The 25559-nt window shown below is 39.1% G+C and overlaps 1 protein-coding gene across 5 annotated transcripts in view; it reads right to left on the bottom strand.

Moving 5' to 3' along the window:
* Positions 1-25559, bottom strand: part of LOC148067008 (adhesion G protein-coupled receptor B1-like) — a 112250-nt gene that overhangs the window by 31924 nt on the left and 54767 nt on the right. For all 5 annotated transcript variants that reach the window (XM_087805457.1, XM_087805461.1, XM_087805459.1 and 2 more), the window contains 7 exons: positions 25098-25206; positions 21249-21389; positions 16217-16292; positions 13911-14013; positions 13681-13730; positions 6309-6435; positions 1346-1449 (listed from right to left, as the gene is read on the bottom strand). In XM_087805457.1, the coding sequence (XP_087661583.1) occupies positions 1346-1449; positions 6309-6435; positions 13681-13730; positions 13911-14013; positions 16217-16292; positions 21249-21389; positions 25098-25206 (710 nt within the window). The remainder of the gene's footprint in view (positions 1-1345; positions 1450-6308; positions 6436-13680; positions 13731-13910; positions 14014-16216; positions 16293-21248; positions 21390-25097; positions 25207-25559) is intronic.

The raw sequence follows: 25559 nt of genomic DNA, 5'->3' as shown, positions 1-25559 counted from the left end.
TTTACTGCCCAGCTGACCAAATGTATGCCCTAAAACTGACATCAACAATTTAAACTTTGAGATTTGCTCGGCTAACTCACCACCACAACGGATGACAACAGAGCCCATTATATTTGTTTCCATTGGGTTTATATTCACTGAGTAATTCCAATGCAGATGATATTGTCCGTGTTATAATCTGTCTGTTGAGTTTGTGTGCTGGGGGAGTAGGTTCATATATGATAATTAAAAAAACCAAAATACATAATCAATCAATCTATCAAAAATGTGTAAGCAGATTGAGACCTGATCCTGGGTTCATTCAAGTGCAACTCTGTCATTCCACTTGCTTGTGAAGTATTGGTAGTAGTATTAGTACTGGTACAATTAGTCATATTTTATTATTTAGAACAGTTTTTAAAATGTCCTACTAGCATAAATTAACTTACTGAAAAGCACCAAAACGCTTGTCAAGGGAATGGTTATTTTTTCTGAACATCTACAACTGGCAACTACTGTTTTATGTTTTTTGGCACGGAAAGTTATGACATAAATCCTCGTGACTTTTTTTTTATTTAAAAAATGTTGTTCCTTCACAGTGAGTGGAGAACAGCATTGTTTTAAGTGTTTTCTCTGGTATTTGGTAATAACAGCCGGATACTGTTGGCATCTTATCGCTACACACACCATTCCATGATGCAAACCTCCTATAAACGCGCTTGTGCATATTAGAGCCAAATTGTAGATAAAAAAAAACCTGGTTAGTAAAAGGTTACATTATCTGATATAGTTCTGACAAGACGGCAAAAAACTGCCAGAATTAAGTTTAGTGAAACATATTTGACCAAAGCACAGCAACCGAGGCCTAGAAATGAATAAGGCATTCAAATAACAACATGGTTCCTTCCATCAAACATGTTGGACTGTCGAATATTTGATGGGACTCACTTTGCAGCTTTTGACACTAGATCCCTTGGCTGTTAAAATAGCATTAAATAGTATGTTATCAAATCAGATTTGGATAAATAGGTTTTGAAAGCGTGATTTAAAATGGTTAAATGAGTCCATGTTTCTGAGTACAGTTGGTAAAGCGTCCCAGAGACATATATATTATAATACAATAGTACAATTTACCTAGAATGCATGGAAGTGGAAGAGTTTTGTACAATGTGATGGATTATGTCAAAGTCTGCAAAAGCCGTGTCAGAGAATACATTTAGTTTTGCATAAGGGACTCATAGGGCCCTATTTAAAATAAATCTTTACTGACTCAACCATTTTTTTTTAAAAATCCATTTGTTTTTCTGTGATGCTTTTCTGTGTTTGTGTCTGGATTTGTGCACAGAGGACCACAAAAAAATCTCACCTCCAGACAGACACGTAAATGATGATGAGCAGCAACAAGGTCAGTGAAGAAACACCGCATCCAACAATCAGTGTCACTGATGGAAGCTGGTTCTTATCCATGCTCTGTGAGGGGAAGAAAATTCACGTTAAATCACGTCTTCTTCGAGTCAACAGAACAGATTAACATATACACACTGTGGCTAAAATGAACACGATTGGCAGAACACCAAAGATAAATAAATAATATAGGTGCCTGTGAAGCATTTACAAAAACATAACAATGCTTAATGCTTTACTTACTGATTTTAAATAATGTTGATCATAAATCATATGATGTTGTTTGATGAAGTTTGAGAATCATGGAACGAAAACGCATCAGAATTCAAAAAAATCCAGCACAACTCAATCTCTGTCACTACTAATGTAGTTACTGAGCGATTCATGTATTAAAAGTATGTTCAAAACCGCAATCACGATCGAAAGTCTTCCAAACTTTGTACGTGCTCTGATTGAATATTTAAAATATATAGTTTTGTGCTGCACTTTCAAACCCACTCACATGTCTCCACTCTGGTATTTAGGAGTGCTTTCGAACCAGGGGCCAAGGTCAAATGACATACTAATGAAGCTGCAATTTGTTCAACTCTGTACAGGCCTATACACCCTGATTTCTCATTGATAAAGATGACATCATTATTGGACCAGTGGATTCAACACCATAACCATCTTGGGGCATCAAAACTGTGGCAATTCACAGAGGGTTTTTTTTTTTTATTATTGCATGAGTCATTGAATTTACCTCAATGTTTGTATGACTAAATACGTTAATTTAGTCAGCAGTGGTGTCAAACTGGCCCAGAAAGGGGCAGAGACGGTGCAGGTTTTTGTCCCAACCAATCAAGCACATATAGTTGAACCAATCAGGCGTCTCAAGACAATAATCAATTAATTGTCAGGTGTTGCTTGTTTAAGCCGACACCTGATTGGTCAACTGTGTGCTTGACTGGTTGGAACAAAAACCTGCACCACCCTCAACCACCATCAACAATAAAAATGTGGATTTTAGATCTTGCAATTGTGTAATGTCTCAGAATCTGAGTAACTTAAATGTAGTACCTGGGTGTAGAACTTGTAGTTGATGTTAAATTCACTTTCATAACCAGTAAAACATGGTTAACTTTCAATTAAGTTGAACCGTGAAATTCACCTTATTGTTGCAAAATACATCAACTTGTATGAGCTTCAACTGGTGAACATGTCAAAGTGAAACTGAGAAGTGAGCGAGCAGGCTTTAGGAAGAGCAGAACCCTGACTCTCTGGCCTTCACTAAACCCCTCGTTGTCAACATATAGACAATTCCATGGCAATGTTAAGAGCCACTGCTTAGGGCGCCAATAAGCTTTTGTCCTCCATGTTTAAAATATTTTTAACAATACAAACTACATGATATTTTGCACAAGTACATTAAACCTATTTTTGTCAACCATGATGACATTTGTTATGATGATGTTATAAATCAGGGGTCCCCAACCCCGGGGCCGCGAGCAGTCACCAGCTGTAGGAGAACTTGATAGACAATTATCTATACGTTATTATAACAATTTCAACTTTCCCTCAGAACTTAGGGTGATAATTATCCAATGTAACTTATTACGTTTTTTTTATATGGTTATATTATATGGTGCACACAGAACTGCAACCTCCCATGATGCATCCTTTTCCCATGACAAAAGCTGATTGGTCAATACATTGATTCAACATAAACACAAGTATATGAGGAACAAGATCTGTTTTTATAATACGACGAACAAAATGACTCGCTTTCGATCCCTTCAAGTGTACGAGAGTCTTGTGACGTTCTTGTGAAACAACATCACGTAAGTTCCATCGAACTGAAGCTGCAGCGAGCGAGGCTCAGCAAAAGCCGGTTCGCCTTGTGTGATCATGTGATCCGAAATATCTCATGACATGATTTGTTAACAAAATACTTCAATATAACAATTAAACGCACATGTTGTCCTCATATTTTAATAAAGCACGGAGACCATCAGACAATCTTTTTCATCATCACCATCACAACTCAGCTGGATTTGCCGTTTTCATTTGTTTTTCTTATCCCGCAGAAGAGAATCACTGGCATGTTTAAAGCAACCAATCATTTTTTGCTATCGGGCAGTGATGCATCATGGGAGGTTGCAGTTTTGTGTGCACCATTAATAAGTTATGTTGAATAATTATTGCCTTTCTCGCCATGTTCTGTTCACAATGTCAATTTGAAACCATTGTACAGGTGAAGGCTGACTACAGCGGTGACGGCTCGTGTTTACCGAAGCTTAACTTCTATTAGAGCCGAGACACGTACTGACTCTGTCCGGAAACGAAAGACCGGTCCGCGGAGTACTGTCAAGACTTCGCAACCGGTCCGCGGAGTACTGTCAAGACTTCGCAACCGGTCCGTACTGTTGGACTTCACAACCGGTCTGGAGAGTACTGTCAAGACTTCGCAACCGGTCCGCGGAGAACTGTCAAGACTTCGCAACCGGTCCGCGGAGTACTGTCAGACTTCGCAACCAGTCCACGGAGTACTGTCAAGACTTCGCAACCGGTCCGCGGAGTACTGTCAGACTTCGCAAAAGGTCCGCGGAGTACTGTCAGACTTCGCAACCAGTCCACGGAGTACTGTCAAGACTTCGCAACCGGTCCGCGGAGTACTGTCAGACTTCGCAACCGGTCCGCTGACAGACTTCGCAACCGGTCCGCGGAGTACTGTCAAGACTTTGCAACCGGTCCGCTGACAGACTTCGCAACCGGTCCGCGGAGTACTGTCAAGACTTTGCAACCGGTCCGCGGAGTACTGTCAGACTTCGCAACCGGTCTGCGGAGTACTGTCAGACTTCGCAACCGGTCTGCGGAGTACTGTCAGACTTCGCAACCAATCCGCGGAGTACTGTCAGACTTCGCAACCGGTCCGTGGAGTACTGTCAAGACTTCGCAACCGGTCCGCGGAGTACTGTCAGACTTCGCAACCGGTCCGTGGAGTACTGTCAAGACTTCGAAACCGGTCCGTGGAGTACTGTCAGACTTCACAACCGCTCCGCGGAGTACTGTCAAGACTTCGCAACCAGTCCACTGACAGACTTCGCAACCGGTCCGCGGAGTACTGTCAAGACTTCGCAACCGGTCCGCGGAGTACTGTCAGACTTCGCAACCGGTCCGCGGAGTACTGTCAGACTTCGCAACCGGTCCGTGGAGTACTGTCAAGACTTCGCAACCGGTCCGCGGAGTACTGTCAGACTTCGCAACCGGTCCGCGGAGTACTGTCAAGACTTCGCAACCGGTCCGCGGAGTACTGTCAGACTTCGCAACAGGTCCGCGGAGTACTGTCAGACTTCGCAACCGGTCCGCGGAGTACTGTCAGACTTCGCAACCGGTCCGTGGAGTACTGTCAAGACTTCGCAACCGGTCCGCGGAGTACTGTCAGACTTCGCAACCGGTCCGCGGAGTACTGTCAAGACTTCGCGACCGGTCCGCGGAGTACTGTCAAGACTTCGCAACCAGTCCGCTGACAGACTTCGCAACTGGTCCGCGGAGTACTGTCAGACTTCGAAACCGGTCCGCGGAGTACTGTCAGACTTCACAACCGGTCCGAGGAGTACTGTCAAGACTTCGCAACCAGTCCGCTGACAGACTTCGCAACCGGTCCGCGGAGTACTGTCAAGACTTCGCAACCAGTCCACGGAGTACTGTCAGACTTCGCAACCGGTCCGCGGAGTACTGTCAGACTTCACAACCGGTCCGAGGAGTACTGTCAAGACTTCGCAACCAGTCCGCGGAGAACTGTCAGACTTCGCAACCGGTCCGCGGCGTACTGTCAGACTTCACAACCGGTCCGTGGAGTACTGTCAAGACTTCGCAACCGGTCCGCGGAGTACTGTCAAGACTTCGCAACCAGTCCGCTGACAGACTTCGCAACTGGTCCGCAGAGTACTGTCAAGACTTCGCGACCGGTCTGTGGTGCAAAAAAAGGTTGTTGTAATTGACTAAATTCGGAAAACAGGGAAGGTTCTGAAAAGCTGATGTTGATATTTTTTACTTAAAAAATATATATATAGGTTGTTCATTTTTATGTCCTTATTATTATTTATTATTATTTCAGTATTTACTTTATTTTATGTTGTAAAAAAAATAAAAAAAATAAACCCAAAATAAGAGTGGGCCACACACTGTGTCCTGTGTGAACATACATTTATAACACTTTCACCCAAACAACACCAAGTGGTGCCACGGGAATAGAAAAACAAACATCTGGTGCTGTGGAGATGCTATGGTTGAAGGCCCCCAAATTAAATTTTGCATCGGGCCCCAATATGAGCTCGGGCCTGCTCTGGTGTCGAGGAATATAGTAATAAATATTCCTTTACACAGATTATATAAAGTCAATGGAAAGAGACCATGAGTTTATATCATATAAACATAAAACATAACCAATGAAATGTCTTATTATTTGACATTTTATTTCATTCACTGCATGTTTTTAATTAAATATTCCCTTGTAGGTCACTAGGTTGCAGCGACGCTCCTTCACCACGAGGCCTTTGATTGTCGACGTTTCAACGGTTTGACTCGTTAGGGAAGAAAAAGGTCATGTATTTATGATTATATCACATTATTAGTCATTCAAAGAAACGTCAATCTATCTGATCGTTTGATGTAACGCTGCACTGTGCGGTCATCGCTGCGTGCACGCGAATGCAGACACGCGCACGCCTCTATGTGTGAGGTTTAACGAGGTAATACACGAGTTATTATCAATAATATGGTGTTTTATAAGCGGGATACACGCAGCTACAACAAAGATGTCTGCTGGTCTGAGACCAGGGTGTTTGGAGACACGTCCTCGTGAAGGAGCAGCATCCTCGTGAGATAAGACGTGAGATAAGACGTGAGATAAGACGTGAGATAAGAGAAAGAGACGCTCTTACCATGTCGGGGTTCAGACGCGCTAAGATGGCGAAGGTGGAGAGTCTGTCGCACACGCACTTGGTTCTGTGCGCGTCCACGAGCACGGCTCTGCAGCCGCTGTCGGACCAGGATCCGGGCAGAGAAGAGCTGCACGCACACACGCACACACACACACGCACACACACACGCACGCTGGTTAAGATCCAACAGAAGCGGCGTTTAACCCGTTTGTCCGCAGCAGCAGCAGCAGCAGCTCCTCCGTGGACCGAGTGACGGGAGCGGAGCTGACGGAGGAGGAGAGGCTGTGGAGCCGTGACTGTTCTAGTGTTGCTGCTCTACACGATCTACACCTAGAATCATAATAATAATACAGGCAATATATATATATATATATATATATATATATATATATATATATATATATATATATATACATAGATATATATAGTATTGCAATATATATTTATATATATTATAATAGCTATCCTTGTTACCACAGTATATATATATATATATATATATATATATATATATATATATATATATATATATATACATATATATATATCCTTGTTACCACAGTATTTATATATATATACATACATATATATAGTATTATAATATATATATATAGTACAAATTGTCCACATATATATCATTAACATATATATCATTAACATAGTACTACAACTACTAGCAAAACTACTACTACTACTACTAATAATAATAATAATAATACTAATAACAATGTAATTACATTCATTACATAAATGTAAAATAAACACCGGTGAGTCAAGCGCATGTGAGTTATTTACCGAAAACATTCAATTCTGAAATCTCAGGTAGAAACAGCATGTTTGTCTATGTTTGTCAAAGAATACATGAGTAATGTCTTGTGTTGCTGACAAAAGCTGCAAAACATTAGGTAGGAGTAACGTGTCTTTTCTAGTGTGTGTCTAGGTAAGTGTATTTGCCGCTTCCTGGATATCAGCCGTGATCAATCCACAAGTTTTACGTTTGATTAAGTGAATAGTGGCGAGACCACTGTACTGCTCGTTCAATTGTTCGCTTGGAATTGTACTCAAGTCATCCATGTTAACTGAAATTTCACTTCGGCTAATTTCATGAATTTAATTAAAGAAAATATTAAATATGCTTCATTGTTTTCATCTGTATATTCAAACAACCTATGGTATGTTCAAGCTGAACTATTAACTTGATTTTTCTATGCATATTTGAGAGACAATTTTTAATAATTTAACGTTATTAAATGATTAACATCATTATCACATAACGAAACCTAATTTTCCAGTTTCTTTGTTGAGCAAGTTTTCCGATTATACCAACCTTTTTAAAATCGGATAAATATTAACAAAAAGTTGAGACATAAATATTGAACCCTATCAATTGAACTTAATTTAATTTAATTTAAGGAGGTTGACCAGAAATTGCATTTTCATCGATTTTATTTATCCATAATTTTCTTAATATTTATCACGTCAATCATACTTTAATAACTGTAATCATGGTAATCGATTCATCTTTTTTACACACATACCTAGTGTCACATTGTTTTATTTATCTTTATTATGTGATATACACATTGTTATGTACTCCACTGCACTACAATGGTTACCAATGTTAGTGGTTTAGTTACTCTATTATGCATTAGCTCCCACTTTAATTAATCTCCTGTGGAATCTGCCGAAAATAATAGGCCAAAAAGTTTCCAATAAAGTGCTACTAAGGGTTGTAAATTAAGGGAAAAATATGACTTGCTGTGATTTAAATACAGCCAGAAACTAAAAGAACGTTTCCAGCAATTTACTGTAATGCATTTGTCTTTAATTTACAGTACTTTTATATAACTTTGTTTACAACTTTTTGGTGGGGGTATTTTATGTATATTTTAGTGGAAGTTAATTACAGTGCAGCTGCTATGTATGCAGTGGGCAGACACTGTTGTTGATATTGAATTGGAAAGGAGAAGGATTGAGAAGAGAAGGATGCCTGTGGCTCCTCTTATCAACATAGCAAGGACTACTCCTCTGATTCCAATTACTCCCGTAAATATTAACTCATCTATCATTGCTTATGTGGAAGATGTTTTGCATTGATTGTCCCTCTATTGTGATTGGACGCTCCTAGAGATGGTCAGTAAAAACAAACATGAGCCTCGTTTTAGAGAAAATGGCTAAATGAAAGATTGCTCCATATGTTATAAAACAAGCATTGTGTTGCAGGCCACTGTTGTTGAAGAGAAAAAGGCAATTTCAAAGTCAAAATTACAACATCAAATAACAGTAGATAGAGAGATACAGTAATTGCTTTCAAGAAGTTGCAGTTCAGTCCAATAAATGTGTCTATATATCCCTTATGAGACACCATCTCAAAATATTATTGTTCTTGTAAATGTCAAATGTTGTCTGCACTTAATTATTTAACAACACTTATTTTATTTAAAACTCAAGGTTTTGTATTGCATTTATTATTTTCCTTTAAAGGTTTTTGTTTGTTGTAGTTGTTTACAGTGTTTTTGTTTTATTTTTTTGTTTTTATTGTTAATAGGTGTGTGTGATGAATAGTAAAATAGAAATTACTTTTGTATGTTTAAGTTCCTAGGAGCAATAAAAGACAGTAGAATCTGTATCGGCCAAAAAACGAACCATCTAAGCAACCCTCATTTATTTTGTTGTATTTGTTTTTGTCTATTTTATGTATTGTTCTAATCTTTTGTCTGAATTTATTAATCACAGTATCCAAACTTACACTAGCCTGTACACTTCCTTATCCAGTAATAGTTACTAGTAACTTCAGGATACTCTAACTTTTCAAAGAAACTAGTGACGTAACTAAGTTACTATTTTAAAGCAACTTACCCATCACTGCTTATAAGTTTTCCCCATTTATTAAATTAATTTTGTCCAGTAATAGACAATAGATTTCATGACTGAACTTATTTCCGATGGTTCTGGCAGGACGTTGGTCAATGATAGGGATGCATCATGGGAAATTGCAGTTTTGTAACAATAGTTTGGTACTTGGTCACTTCTTAGAAACTTAATTTATATTACCATGGATGATAAATTATATTCCTCTTATACACTCTTCAATGAAGGCCAATGGGAAAGCCAAGCAAGGAAACACAAATTGAACATTATAAGATGTATTAATTGTGTTTTTGAACAGACCAAAGGACTATGGCTACCTGCTGCCCACGGCACCACATGGTAGGTAGGTAGAACTTTATTGATCCCTCAGGAGGTCTCAATCTGGAAATTGTTTTTTTTTTCCAATTATCCACAGCAAATACAGCAATTTTTCATAAAAATAAATCAAAATAAAATAAGAACAAGAACAAAGAGAAATAAAGAGAAAGAACAAGATGATACAATCTAAGTCTAAAGATAAAGATAAAGAACATAGATCAAAGACAAATAACAAAGAAAAAGGATACAAAGACTAACATAGAACAGAACATTATGATACTTTTACTCCACTCCTGCCCCCGAACTCAGAAAACATTGGTGACCTCTGGACTCTGTAGATACTAGAATAGATCTCAGAAGAATGAGAGAGCTTGAGGCAGACCAACCTGTGACAAAAATATCCTGGAACCTAACCCAGGTGATGTAGGCTCTCATAGCAGATGATTTTTTATTTATTTATATATTGAAAGATCTTGATTTTGGAGTTCTCTACATACAGAGAATCTTGAACTTCTCTAATCGGACATATTTACATATCAGGTCTCATTTGAGGAAAAGCCATTTAACAGATGGAGCCTTTTTATCGAGAGAAAACAGCTTGTATGACCCCCTAATTGCCAGAAAAGGAGAAACAGTGAAACACTGCTTGGTAGTTAGGAAAACTGCATACACAGAGGTTTTACACTCCAGTTCCCTTGGCCTTGATAAAAGGAAATAGCGTTGTATATTACAGATGCATCTACTGTGGCTGTGGGAGGAGTTACCTATTTAATAACAGTTAAAAAAACTAATGGAAAGTAACATATTAATGGGTATGTCAAAAAGATGGCTTACACGATTCCTTGCTTTAAATTGTAATTGTTTTGGAGGCTCCAGGCATTTAACATCTGCAGGAAACTCCTCTGCATGTTCTACCAGTCTGTGGTGGCCAGTGTTCTATGCTGTGGTGTGTTGGGGTGGGAATGTAAGTAAGTAAGTAAGTAAGTAATATTTATTTATATAGCGCTTTTCCAGACCAGGGTCACAAAGCACTTAAACAAACAAAACAATACTCAAAAAAGTACATACTTTAAAGATCAAGATAATACTGAGAACAACACAGGAGTTCGAGAAATTCAAGGAAAAGCCTGAACAAATAGAAACGTCTTAAGATGTTTCTTCAGTAGACTCCATCAAGCGCAAAGAGAGAGAAGATCGTTCCAAAGCTTAGGAGCAACAGCCTGAAAAGATTTCTCTCCTCTGGTCCTGAGTCGTGTGCAAGAGGAAAATGTGTCCAAGAGGAGGTCAACAGGTTGGACAGATTGATCAGAAAGTCTGGCTCTGTGGTTTGCATGAAGCTGGACTCACTGGTGACAGTTGCTGAGAGGAGATCACTGGACAAACTACTGTCTATCATGGATGATTATTTCCATCCATCCATCCATCCATCCACCTATTGTCCAACCAAGAACTTGATCCCAGGTTCAGGTTCATATATGGTGAAAAAAAGACTTTACATTATAAATGAAGTTTAATTGAACCTGAGAGATTTTATGTAAATATTTGCTTTAAGGACAGTTGAATTTACATGAATCAGTGGCCCTTTGTTGTGAATTTAAAGAGTTACTGAAACCCTAAACTTCTGAGCACAGAATCAGATATATAATATGTAAAAAAAAAAAAAAGAGCAAAGTCAAGCCTTGAGTCTTAGTAGAGGATGTCAACTGAGAGCAGGCTGACTAGCACTTTAAGGGTTTTTTGGCAGAGAGCGGAGGCCAGTTCTTCATTTTGTGTTGCATGATCCATGTTACAGCTTGTACTTTTGGTTAACTTCATTAGCACCTGGAAACAATATTATATTCTTAACTGTTTTGTTTTTCACATGGAATAAATGCAAGGGAAACAAAAAATTGGTTTGTTTTATGGAATATGTTTTAAAGGAATGATAAAGACATTATCATTCCATACAATCTTGGATAAAATAACCATAGGAAAATTAAAATTACTCCAATTTTTAGTACATATAAATGTGTACTAGATCCTAAATAAGGGAGATTTCAACAGTTTATCCTTTGGTTGAGAGGGTTGAAAACAAAACTAAAGACAAAATTGTTTGAAAACTTGCATTTACATGTCTGGCCTCTCATATTTTAGGAGGGAGGGCAATTCGATCAGAGAAAGGGGGTTACAAGGGAGCCCCATGAAAATTCACACATGTGCATTTATGATTAAACCAAGTGTATTAAATACTTGAAACAAATTCCTAATTTCCCATTGTTTGTGCCTGGAACAATAATTAATGAAGTTGTACAGGAATTCAAGAATGTTCACAAACTGCACTGCCAGTGCCATGATTATGATGTCACACCAGAGCCAGCTAGATAAATAGAGCTGGCCTAATGACTATAATAAAAGTATATACAAATCAATGAATAACAGTTTAATGATACGGCATGTTTATCAAAACACACAGATTTCATTGTTGCTAATTACTCTATTTTTAAGTAAATTTAACTGCAGGAAATGTTTATTTTGTACTGTTTTCATAAGCTGTGTTATAATTATTTTTCAAATGAGACATGTGTGATTAATCTAATTCTTATTGAGGAAATATATACAGTGATTCTTCTTCTTCAGGCGATTAAGGAGCATCACACTTTTCTACACAGACTCATCTGCCTCCTTTAACAGCACATTATTGCAATATCATACAATATTTTCAAGCAGTATGTGAGTTGAATGAAACACTTGGAACTCCAATAAGGGTTGTTTAAGAAATTAAAATCCCCTGTTATTTGTAATGTTAAAGTATAAATTACTTTAACACAAAATAATAATTTAAATTATTTATTATTGCAAAAGGATATATATGACATCCCTAATATATACCCCAAATATCATCTAGTAGTATTACTTTTGTATCATCATGGGATCGTTTTGTTAAATGCTACAAAACTCTTTTACTTGCGTAACCTATTTTAGTATGGCAACATTAAAATTATACTATTGGGCCAGACTCAGATAGAAGGTTCAGCTCTCAGGTGTTCAGGTGTGGGTGCAGCGATCAAAAACACATATACAGTATAATATATTATATTGTCAACCATATACCAAAAGAAACCCTGATATTTACCTAAATCTGCTGATTTTAAAGTGCACTTGATATATTTACAGAAAGAAACAAACAAGAAACAAATAAGAATACAACAAAACAAAATGAACCAAGAACCCACGTTTGGGATAACCAGGGATCGCTTGCACACACACACTTATTTAAAGAGTTTGGATGTGTGTGTGTGTGTGGGTGTGCACCGTTGGTGGAGGGCACAACAGCCAGACCAAGTGTGGTTGAGGTTCTTCAGCTCCAAGTCCGGGGGATTAGCTCGTCTTCCAGGGTACAAGGAAAACCTGGCCAATCCCCTTATCAATTAACAGGTACAAGATGAGATGGATCTTGGTCTGACGTTACAGGTGTGAGTTTTTCCGTTCCGTTTGCATCTCCATCACTCGCGATTTGGATTTAACGGCTTTAACAGCCGTTAAAGATCGATCTGCGTTTCTTCCTGCTCTGTGTGGAGCTTGTGTTAAAGCTCAGCGATTGGTCGAGCTGAGTGACGTGGTAGATGTTAAAACAAAAGCAGATATTAAAATATACTTGATGTTGATTTAAAAATATACTTGCTGTTTATATTATTTTAAAATATATAATAAAGCGTTTCTATGAAACATAATCGAATACTTTAATCAGGGTTACACTTGCTAGCAATGGTGCTACAACTTGAAAAAGTGACTGTAAAACCCTTTTTGTCGAATACATTTACTACAGACTTCCTCGAGTTGAAATGTTGCATTACTGCTACCACTACGAGCAATGTTCTTTCCATTATAATTGACAAAAATATGTTGTTCCTTTATTTGCTGCATAGGGGCATACACATATCTAAGGGACTAAATGAGAGCTAACCCACAAGAGCTTTGAGTACAGGATACACACCCATGACTTTGATTCAATGTACAAGAATAGCAATAAGTTTGCAGACGACAATATTGTGGATGATCACGGTCCGACATAAAGCATCTACTTCCCCGGGCTCGGGGCCAGGCCTGTGATACCAAAAGTGTTCCAGCAGATGTCCCAAAAATACAGCATGCAGTGACAATAAAGGCATTATCACTATTTCAACGAAATTCACACATATCTCACCTGTCACTTTCACCTTCATCCAAGGATATACATGTTCGGTTGGTGGTTCCCTACAAAAAGCACAACACAGGGATTATAAATGTATATATATATATATATATAAAATGAACAAAATACAGGGATTAATATATTAATATATATACTAATAAGGGATTCTAAAAAAAAAAAAAAAAAAAGTATATATAATACACACAGTATATATTATATTTAAAGATATACATTGTACTTACATTGTACAAGTGGGATAATTCCACAACCACTGGCACGGTGAGTACAGCGGGTGATGGCCTGATGGTCACTGATACAACTTTTGAGTTGAGAACAGTACCATTTCTGTACAAAACAAATGACAAGGATACAATCACTGAGTATATTAGGAGGCTAAGGTGAAGGACTTGCTAATGGATGTGAAATGACAAAAGTTTGATAAATGACATCAGAATTCTTTATTTGTGCCATTATTAGTGGAGATGGTCCACTAATTTGTTCTGGTCAACTGTGCAACATGCATCAACAAACATGAAATGTTACAGAACAAAATATTAAACTTAAATACATTAAATAACATTCACAATTTGGCTCTTTACAAAGTGCAGTTCTTGAAGAGTGGACGTTTAAAACATGTTGGTATTACTAAGTCTTATTGCTGAGGGGAAGAAAGAATTGTTGCGGCTGGAGGTTCTGATCCTGATGGAACACAGTCTCCTGCCTGATGGCACAGGTGTGAATAGACCGTGACCAGGGTGAAAAGGTTAAGCTGTGATCCGACCTACATGTCCCCGGGACCTGGAGACATACAGGTCTTGAAGGGATGGTAGTTCCAAGCCAATCACTTCTCAGCTTCGTGTACAAGGCGCTGCAGTCGGTTCTTGACCCTTGTGGCGGCGCTGGCTTACCAGACGGAGATGGAAGTGGTCAAGATGGACTCCATGATGGCAGTGTAAAAACTGCACCAGCATCTCAGTGGGCAGACGATGTTTCCTGAGCTGCTACAAGAAAAAAACCTCTGCGGGGTCTTCTTGGTGAGGGAGCTGATGGTCTGCTCCCACTTGAGGTCCAGCATGACGGTGGTGCCCAGGAAGCGGAAGGAGTCAACGATGGAGAAGGGCGTGGGGGAGTCGGCCAGGGTGAGGGCTGATGGTGGGGCTGTGAATTTCCTGAAGTCGACAATCATCTCAACTGTTTTCTGGGCGTTCAGCTCACAGAGGTTTCGGAGGTGTTGAGTGCAGATGGACAGTCAAACCGACATTGAAGCTCTGAGCAAGGGCGAGCTTGTTCAGAGCTGGGGCTGCTTGAGGCTTGTGAATGTCCCTTCAACTACCTTCTAAAGCAGTAATTCAGCTCCTCGTAAGATATCTTGTCTCAATTCCGGTGAGCTCCTTCCATCTCACGTCAAAACCCGGCTGAGTTTAGGTGTGAACCAGGGTTTGTCGTTGTGATAACACACCCTGGTGACCTCACATGTCACTGTGTCCGTGAACCTCCCCGTCCTTGGTCTCCAAACAAGTGCGAAGCTTCTCCTGAGCTCCATTAGACAAGATCTTAGTTTTCATCACCACAGGCTCGAAGAGCTGAAGTCTCTGTCTTTAAGTGGGGATAAGATGGACCATCACATGATCTGAGAAGCCGGGTGCTGCGCAGGGGAGGGGGGGCGGTATGCATCGTTTACAGACGTGTAACAATGATCCGACGTGTTCTGCACTCTGGTGGACATTTTACAATCTGTTTGTACTTTGGCAGTTCCTGGCTACAAGATTGATCGATGGACATTTTGATCTTTATTAAGGGGAATGATTGGTATATTCTTGGAGAAAAATCTGATTGCTGGAATGGAATCAAACATGGAACAAAATCAAAGAGCGTCAGAGAAAGACAAAAAAACTTCAGGCATCCCTGGATGTAACGTAGATTAGGCATTAAATAGATTAAAACTATTCTGCTTATCAAATACAATTATTTATTATACTTGTTACCTTGATAATTATGTAAGGCACTGCTTCAAATAATTGCACATATAAAAATGAATACATGTATGACATCCATCATCATCATCAACACACTCCTACCCGCATACTATTTTTTTTAAGGTATTATACTTTTATTAAATCTTCCGGCAAGCTAAGTAAAGTCGCACATTTGATTGTCATCCCTTTGCTTTGTATGTTACCTGCTCACCAGGGTCATAGGATGTGTCCCATTCTGCAAGGAAGCATTTATTATTCCCCTTCTTCCCATTTCATTTAAAACGTGCTGGATCAGGTCATTTTTATTTAGAATAACTTGTGCTTAAAGCACTTTATTCAGACTTAGCATTGATTCAGATTTTGGTGGTCCATGTTAACAAAGCAAGAGTTTCTATATTTTGTCCTGTTTTATTTCATTTAAATACATTTTATTTTAAACTCTCTTCCAATAACACGTACAATAACATAAACTAAATACATTTTATAGTGGAAATGATCAGCAGGAGTATTTCTGGGGCAATAGTGTTAATATTGTGGAAACAACAATTAAGTTGATTGTTGGGATCTCTTACCTTTGTATTGTCATGATGCTGCCCACATTTCTGTACAGAATAATCCCAGTCACAAAGGTAGATGAATCACCAGAGTCTGAAATAGAAAAGAATCAGAGTGTGGAATTGAATGCAGATTTTGTTAGCACAGTAGAACACATAGAAGACAGGTCAGCCATGCAGCCACCTCTTGTCCATTGCTGTAAGTTCGCTCCAGGTTTGCAAGCCTGCAGTGAAAACATCTGAGGTATGGAGTAATGACGCAGTGGTGAACTTTCAAGCCTGTTTGGATTGCACAGGCTGGGGTGTGTTTAGAGCCGTGACGAACAATTTGGACAAGAACAGCGACGTGGTGATGTCATACACCAGCTTCTATGAGGACAGCTGCAACACATCACACACCAGGGTGAGTTAAAATAATGACAAGCTCTGGTTCCCTTCCAGGCGGAGACAAGTGAGGCGAGAGGAGGAGGTCGCTTTCAGGAATGGAGTCAGAGAAGAGGTTTAGCATGGAGGTGAGACACAATTTAATCTATTTTATCTTCTTACTATTGACATTTTGAAAGATAACTTGTTTTTTCATGTTTGTTTATTTATTTATTTATTTTTAAACCATTTAAACTATTACTGTTTTCTGAACCAAAGCAACCAACAATTACATTCTTCATTTTAATGTCATTCTACTAATCTTTTTGTGTTCACATTAATATGACTATGATTGGTTCAGGGAACTTTCATTTTTGCTTCTCCATCTTTAGGGATGAGGTTGCTTAGGGCAGTTTAAAAGCTCTTGGAGGCAGGTGTGGATGGTGTGGGTTTGTGAATGACACACCACTGCAGCATTGCATGGACATTGGTGGCAATGCCTTTGGATTGAAAGGCCATAATGGTGTTTGCTATATTTAATAAGGAAGGGCTATTCAGGGTCGTGGAAACGAGAGTCCAAACTAATCCCAGATTCAGGAGGAGCAATGGTTTTTCTTCTGGGTCGTGGAATATATATATTCTATACTTTCGGCAAGATCCTTGAGGGTACATCGTAGTTTGACCAAACCTGTTCACATGTGTTTTGTGGATCTGGAAGAGGTATTGGCCTGTTGACCTGTGGGGGTAACTCTAGAAGCAATCGGAATCAGGAGATTGGGGCCGTCTGATCCCCATTCAAGCAGTTGCAGGGCTTACATAGCCAGTAGTTAGTCACACTCGTTTTCAGTGAGGGGTTCGATTTCTGGACATAGACAGGGTGTCTTGGTGTCCTGGGTACGCCTAGCAATTTATATCTATTGTTTACAGATTGGATTAGTCAGCATTTAACTGTGAAGCATAACTCTTGTTGTGCAGAAAACGTTTGGATATGGATCGGATGCTGTTTTGGAAAGGACAATAGCACACCTCAAACAGCCCACACTACCCCACCACCATCCCCCGTCACACTTCAGGCTTCCCCCCACCTCAGCCCAGTACGTTGACTGACAGTGAATGTATAGGAGGTGACTCATAGACAGAAGACCAGAAGCACCGGGCCCAGACAGAGTGTCACCCTCCTGCCTCAAAACCTGTGCTTCTGAGCTGGCTCGAGTCTTCACCAGGATTTTCAACAGCTCCCTGGAGGAGTGTGAAGTCCCCTCCATCTTCAAGCGCTCCGCCATCATCCCGGTTCCCAATAAACCCTTCATCACTTAACTTAATGACTACAGACCAGTGGTCCTGACGTCTGTGGTCATGAAGTCCTTCAAGAGACTTGTGTTGAACCATCCGAGGACAGCAAAAGGACCCCTGCTGGACCCCCTGCAGTTCGCCTATAGTGTGAGCAGGTCAGTGGATGACCTAGACAGCCCATGGAACTACGCCAGGATCCTTTGGCTCGGCATTCAACACCATCATACCTGGCACCCTCTCCCGCAAACTTTCCCAATTGAACGTGACCGACTCCATCTGTAAGTGGCTCACCAACTTCCTGACAGGCAGGAGCCAGCAGGTGAGACTATGAGAGGTCTCCTCCACCACACTGACAATCAGCACCGGTGCACAGGGATGCGTCCTCTCTCCACTGCTCTTCTCCCTCTACCCCAACGTCTGCACCTCTGAACACCTTGCCATCAAACTCCTGAAGTTTGCAGACGACACAACTGTCATCTGCCTGGTGCAGCACGAACAATCTATAGCTGAACATGCTCAGGACTGTGGAGATGACAGTGGACTTCAGGGGGCACCCCTCAACCCTATGCCCCCTCACCTTCAACAGCAGCCCTGTGGCAGCCGTGGACTCCTTCAAGTTCCTGGGAACAACAATCTACCGGGACCTGAAGTGGAAGGCTAACATAACGTGCATCCTGAAGAAGGCACAGCAGAGGATGTACTTCCTGACTCAGCTGAGGAGAAACAGCATGTTGAAGCATCTGTTGATTCATTTCTACAGTGCAATCATCCAGTCGGTGCTTTTCTCCTCCATCACTGTGTGGTTCGCAGCGGCCAGACAGCAGGACAGGAGGAGACTTCTAGTAACTGTACAAGTCAAGGACCAGGAAGGACCAAAAAGGGAGCAGGGAACATCATCAAAGACCCGACTCACCCTGGATCCTCCCTTTTCTGCCACCTACCCTCGGGCAGGTGCTACAGAGCCCTGCGGACAAGAACCACCCGCCACAAGAACACTTACTTCCCCTCCGCCATCTCACTCATGAACAGTTAACCCCCACCATGCCATTTATACTCATTCATTGTGTTTATTAGTATTATAATTATTTCTCTTATATATCTTGTTTATTTTGTACATATTGTTTATACCTATTCTAATTTTTGTTACAAATTCCGGAGTGGTCCACAACCACAAAAAAATCATTGTATGTAAACCAATATGTTCTGGCGAATAAAGCTGGTCTTGAATGTTGAATCTTGATGGACTTTAGACTTTCTTTATTGTCATTGCACAAAAGAATACAGCAGTGAAAATCTGGAAACTAAATTTCGTTGCTTGGCAACCGTTTAAAAAACACAGCATAGGGTGATTGTATAAATATAAATATTAATAACTTATATAGAGCAATATAATATAAACTGAATAAATAATGTTTTAAATATTGCATATAATAAATGTATATAAAAGTATAAATATAAATCATCAAACATACTTGGCCAATAACAGCTCCGTCCTACGTAAAAATAAAAACATATAAAGCTTAGCCAAAGTTCAATCCAGTTGACATTTTTCTTCTTAACTCTAACACACTCAGCAGGGAGTATCACTTTCACTTTCTCTCCATTCATACTCTTTCACCACTCTTCTCGCTTCTCAAACAGCTGACCAATCAAATATAACATCTCCTCTGTGAACCAATCATCACTCGCTTTCAAGTTTAAATCTATATCTACTGCATGCACACATCCCTCTTCCTCCCCATACATCTCAAGTTAGGGTTGAAGCTCCTGATCCTCATCGCTGCAGTCACCTTCAAGTCGCTCAAAGGTGTCAGCGGATCCAAGATCTCTCTTCAAACTGTCTAGACAGATACTCTGCTCCCATTGTTCTCAAATTTTGTTATCTCCCTCTTTCTTCATTTTACCGGCACCATTAGCTCTCCTTCCCCTCGTCTCTCGTTCCATCTCAGCCGCTCGCAGCAGAAGAATGTTCACACATTTTTCTTTCCTGGCCACTATTGTTCTCATGATTCGCTGGGACTGGTTTTTCTCTACCTTATACTTAATGTAGGTTAAACCTCAAATTACCTTCGAGTTTACTTTGTTATGATATTTGAAGCCGCAGCTTACCAACACCAGTGTCAACTCATTAATTCTATGTTCTTTATCTTAGACTTAGATTGTATCATCTTGTTCTTTCTCTTTATTTGTCTTTGTTCTTGTTCTTATTTTATTTTTATTTATTTTTTATGAAAAATTTCTGTATTGCTCTGGCTAATTAGAAAAAAAGCCATTTTCCGAAGGAGACCTCCTGAGTGATCAATAAAGTTCTACCTAACCTTACCTACTGGCATTTAAGTTGCTAACTGCTAACATCACATTTTAAATCAATAAAATTCCAAAACAAGTCTGTACTGGGTGAATATAATTTGGGAACACTGGTAGGCCTCCTCAATCCTCCAAGAAAAAGTATAATGCATTAAAAAACAGTTTTAACTTCAAGTGAGTGAAAACAAACATGCAGTGTGATGCACTTGCGTCGTTTAAGAAGTGAAGCTAATGGTTTGTTATTGTGTGTATGTGTGACTTTGTTTGTGTAATGACCCGACGTATACCATTCAATTATAACGTTCACAGTATTCATGTTACAGACATTCATGTTACAGTTCACAGTATTCATGTTAAAAACATGTACTTTTACATCAAAGTAACGGAGGTTTGTGTGGCTAAGGACAGGAGCTTAGATGTTATCTACTGAGATAAAAAGAGATAAGACTAAGAAAAATACAATAGAATTTATTGTAAAACTAAATTTTAGCCTTAATGTTTTTCTCACACTTATATTGACCCATTTAATAGTCAATATTGGTTCGTTAATGTGTGTATGTGTGTGAGTTTGTTTGTGTAATGACCCGTTCAATTATAACGTTCACAGTATTCATGTTACAGACACAAACTAGGAGGTTATAACTTCATTTCAGTATTACTGCCCATCAAACGATACAGTCATTCTTTTTCCACATTTCATTTGTGTTGCTATTAGAGTGTTCATTTGCCCATGAATGAACCCAAGACTACTTTTTTTGTCTTTAATATATTTAAGTAATTGGTTGACAAAGGGAACCAGTGTTTGCAGAGAGAGACTGACCCTTTTAAAAGGGTGTTGATTTTAATTTTGTAGGAATAGAGGCATATCTTAGTGATTTTAAAAACCTAATTTGTTAGCTGCCGGAGAGGAGTCAAATACTTTTTTCCATTGGTTATCAGCCTTAGTTGGTTCTGAGGTAACCTATTTGTAGTCGTAGAAAGAAACCCTTCAGTTTATTTTCAGTATCACATCATCTTATCAAGTCATGCAAATCTGATTAGCTAGAACATTTTTTTTTACATAATACATTTGAAACACTACTCTTACCTGTCTTTGTTGTCATAATGTTTTTGGGAATATGAACTCTGTCCTTCGAGGTCCTGGCCCAGTCTGCCATACCCCTCCATCCTTTCATGGGGAAGCTGATGTCTGTGTGACCCACCACTGGACGCTTGTGGATGCTCAGCACTGCAGATCACGTACACAAAGACAGACACAATTTATGTATTGTTGCTCTTATTTGCACCCCCGTCATTGAAGACGGGGTGTGCTTGGGTTGTGATTGATGAAGTCACCCACAAACATGGCATTTCCATCAAAACAATATGTGAATGTATTCTCTCACTAGCATACCTATATTGGTTTTAAACTGGCAATCCATCGTCGTAATACCTCGTTGATGCCCGATTCTGATTGCATACCCTGCTGAAATGTTTTTCTCGTGGTTGTATGTTTGTTTTTATGAGTTTTGCAGTAGAAAATATTCTTTCCAAAGGCTTTGGAAAAAATATTTAAATGAAAAATGAGTTATTTTAATGTTTAAGAATATTTTTTAAATAGTTACAAAATATGTGTAGTTAAAAATACATAATACATAGACAACATTCTAAATATTGTACATATTTTCATATAAAGCTCTTCATATAATAGCTAGTGTGTGATAGCTTTTGGTGTTAAAGGATTTGATTCTATTTTAATTCACGATTGTATGTATATTGTTTTGACTGTTTGCTAAGCAAAATCACTGTTGCTTGTCCTTATACAATACCTACTGTTTTGACTACATTTTTATTTTCCATCAGGGACGTGCGGTCAGGGGAGGCAATGCCTCACCTCTAAATGTGCAATCCATCACAAACTGTGTTGATACATGCACTTGGCGCATACCGGTGGCCATATATCTGAATGTCGCCAATATGATGCTCACAGATACATTTATTTGCCTTGATTTTCAACAGTGTGGCTGATGTTTTTAACCATTAAAGTTTACTGTTTGTTAGGGTCTTATTTAGTTTCACTGATCGGAAATAAAACCGCAGTGAAAAGGCTACTTTGAGGCAAACACTACTGCGTCTCATCAAACTACGTCACATCTCCACTTAGGCGGAGGGACTTTTAAAACTGAAGTAAATAAGGTGTACTTTTACATCAAAGTAACGGAGGTTTGTGTGGCTAAGGACAGAAGCTTCGATTTTATCTACTGACAAAGGTAAGACCAGAAACAATTTTGATTTCAATCGTATAAAAAGAGATAAGACTAAGAAAAGTACAATAGAACTTATTTAAAAACTAAATTTTGGCCCTAAATAAAATGTTCTTTGTTTTTCTCACACTTATATTGACCCATTTAATAGTCAATATTTATATTTTTATGATAATAAACTCTATTCCTTTTTGCTTGAATCTCAATCCCAATCACAGAAGGCCCCATGACATATTAACCAATCAATATCAACCAAAGGCTGGTCTATCATGAAAGGAACCATGATATATTAACCAAATTAATATCACGGTCGTATTCTATACCGTTTAAAATCTACGTTTCCTGATCCTTATTTTAAATGATTAATCAGTTCATTCATTTTTTCTATATCTATATAATCTGTTCATTAAATATGGCAGGTGAAAGATTTTTAATATACAATTTTAAATAAATTGATAATTAAAACATAATATTTCATCTATGACTCTTATGTCAATGTCAAATATGAAGTTTATAATGGTATAAATCAATATTTATCCACAATCGAACACTAGGGATGTAGACTAATATATCACAAAATATCACCACAATAAAGCTTTTGGAGAACTGAATAATTATATCATATATTTTTAAACCTGTGCGCATGTGTGTGTGAAGAATGCTGTTGCGATATGAAATAACCAGGAGCCGATTGAATAAGTTACCATTCTGGATTAATATACTTGTAAAACTGAAACTAACCATGAACCTCACTGCACGTCACTGGACTATGCTCACTGTATCATTTGTTTTGTTCATATTAGGTCTGCTCAAACAATTAAAAGACAAAACATTCCACTTTTTTTTTTTCGGTTGTTTCTGTCTCCACAAAAGAGAGGCACTTAGGTTCACCTCGTTAATTAGTGTTATCTGTGTTTTCTCTCACACTGAGTAAAATTGACTTATCAGTTCACTGACTTAAACTTAACTAATTGGTAATTCCTGTTGTGAGAGTGAAAACACTGTTGATGACAGCTAAGAATAGGACAATCTACACTTACAGTGCCTTGCGAAAGTATTCGGCCCCCTTGAACCTTTCAACATTTTGCCACATTTCAGGCTTCAAACATAAAGATATAAACTTTTAATAAACTAATTTTTTGTCATGAATCAACAACAAGTGGGACACAATCGTGAAGTGGAACGAAATTTATTGGATAATTTAAACTTTTTTAACAAATAAAAAACTGGAAAGTGGGGCGTGCAATATTATATTATTCGGCCCCTTTACTTTCAGTGCAGCAAACTCGCTCCAGAAGTTCAGTGAGGATCTTTGAATGATCCAATGTTGTCCTAAATGACTGATGATGATAAATAGAATGCACCTGTGTGTAATCAAGTCTCCGTATAAATGCACCTGCTCTTTGATAGTCTCAGGGTTCTGTTTAAAGCGCAGAGAGAACCATGAAGACAAAGGAACACACCAGGCAGGTCCGAAATACTGTTGTGGAGAAGTTTAAAGCCGGATTTGGATACAAAAAGATTTCCCAAGCTTTAAACATCTCAAGGAGCACTGTGCAAGCAATTATATTGAAATGGAAGGAGTATCAGACCACTGCAAATCTACCAAGACCCGGCCGTCCCTCCAAACTTTCATCTCAAACAAGGAGAAGACTGATCAGAGATGCAGCCAAGAGGCCCATGATCACTCTGGATGAACTGCAGATAACTACAGCTGAGGTGGGAGAGTCTGTCCATAGGACAACAATCAGTCGTGCACTGCACAAATCTGGCCTTTATGGAAGAGTGGCAAGAAGAAAGCCTTTTCTCAAAGATCCATAAAAAGTCTTGTTTAAAGTTTGCCACAAGCCACCTGGGAGACACACCAAACATGTGGAAGAAGGTGCTCTGGTCAGATGAAACCAAAATCAAACTTTTTGGCCACAATGCAAAACAATATGTTTGGCGTAAAAGCAACACAGCTCATCACCCTGAACACACCATCCCCACTGTCAAACATGGTGGTGGCAGCATCATGGTTTGGGCCTGCTTTTCTTCAGCAGGGACAGGGAAGATGGCTAAAATTGATGGGAAGATGGATGGAGCCAAATACAGGACCATTCTGGAAGAAAACCTGTTGGAGTCTGCAAAAGACCTGAGACTGGGACGGAGATTTATCTTCCAACAGGACAATGATCCAAAACATAAAGCCAAATCTACAATGGAATGGTTCACAAATAGACGTATCCAGGTGTTAGAATGGCCAAGTCAAAGTCCAGACCTGAATCCAATCGAGAATCTGTGGAAAGAGCTGAAGACTGCTGTTCACAAACGCTCTCCATCCAACCTCACTGAGCTCCAGCTGTTTTGCAAGGAAGAATGGGCAAGAATTCCAGTCTCTCGATGTGCAAAACTGATAGACATACCCCAAGCGACTTGCAGCTGTAATTGCAGCAAAAGGTGGCGCTACAAAGTATTAGCGCAAGGGGGCCGAATAATATTGCACGCCCCACTTTTCAGTTTTTTATTTGTTAAAAAAGTTTAAATTATCCAATAAATTTCGTTCCACTTCTGGATTGTGTCCCACTTGTTGTTGATTCATGACAAAAAATTAAAATTTTATATCTTTATGTTTGAAGCCTGAAATGTGGCGAAATGTTGAAAGGTTCAAGGGGGCCGAATACTTTCGCAAGGCACTGTAGGTGTTAACTTACTTAAGTTATCCGTGACCTCGTACATGTCCTGGAAGTCCTTCAGCCGTAGTCCGATGACGTCAACAAATTCTTCCACCAGCCGAAACAACTCTTTGACATTCGGCCCTAGCTAAGAAAGAAATGATATTATTAGTAATGTTAATAATGATTAACCTGAATACACAACACAAAGACATCGAGTGCTGCTGAACCAGCAGTTTGTCGTCTCTTTGTCTTTCTCTGCACTATGGGAACTGCAGAAAGACCACAGAAAGACTTCTTCTTGACGCACTAATCTACTGAAAATATCCCCAAGTTTTTAATCAACTTCTGTATGTCTTCGGACTCTGGGTAGAAATCACCCAAAACACAATTTACTTTTACATTGGAGCGACATACATTTCAACTTTATACAAAACATACAACATGATTTAAAAATTTTTAGTCGACAAAACTATTTGGTGGCTTCTGGTAGCACATCTT

Source organism: Callionymus lyra, chromosome 13 (genome assembly GCF_982586985.1).
Source record: "Callionymus lyra chromosome 13, fCalLyr1.hap1.1, whole genome shotgun sequence".
NCBI lineage: Eukaryota > Metazoa > Chordata > Actinopteri > Syngnathiformes > Callionymidae > Callionymus > Callionymus lyra.
This window is presented reverse-complemented; position numbering and strand designations above follow the sequence as displayed.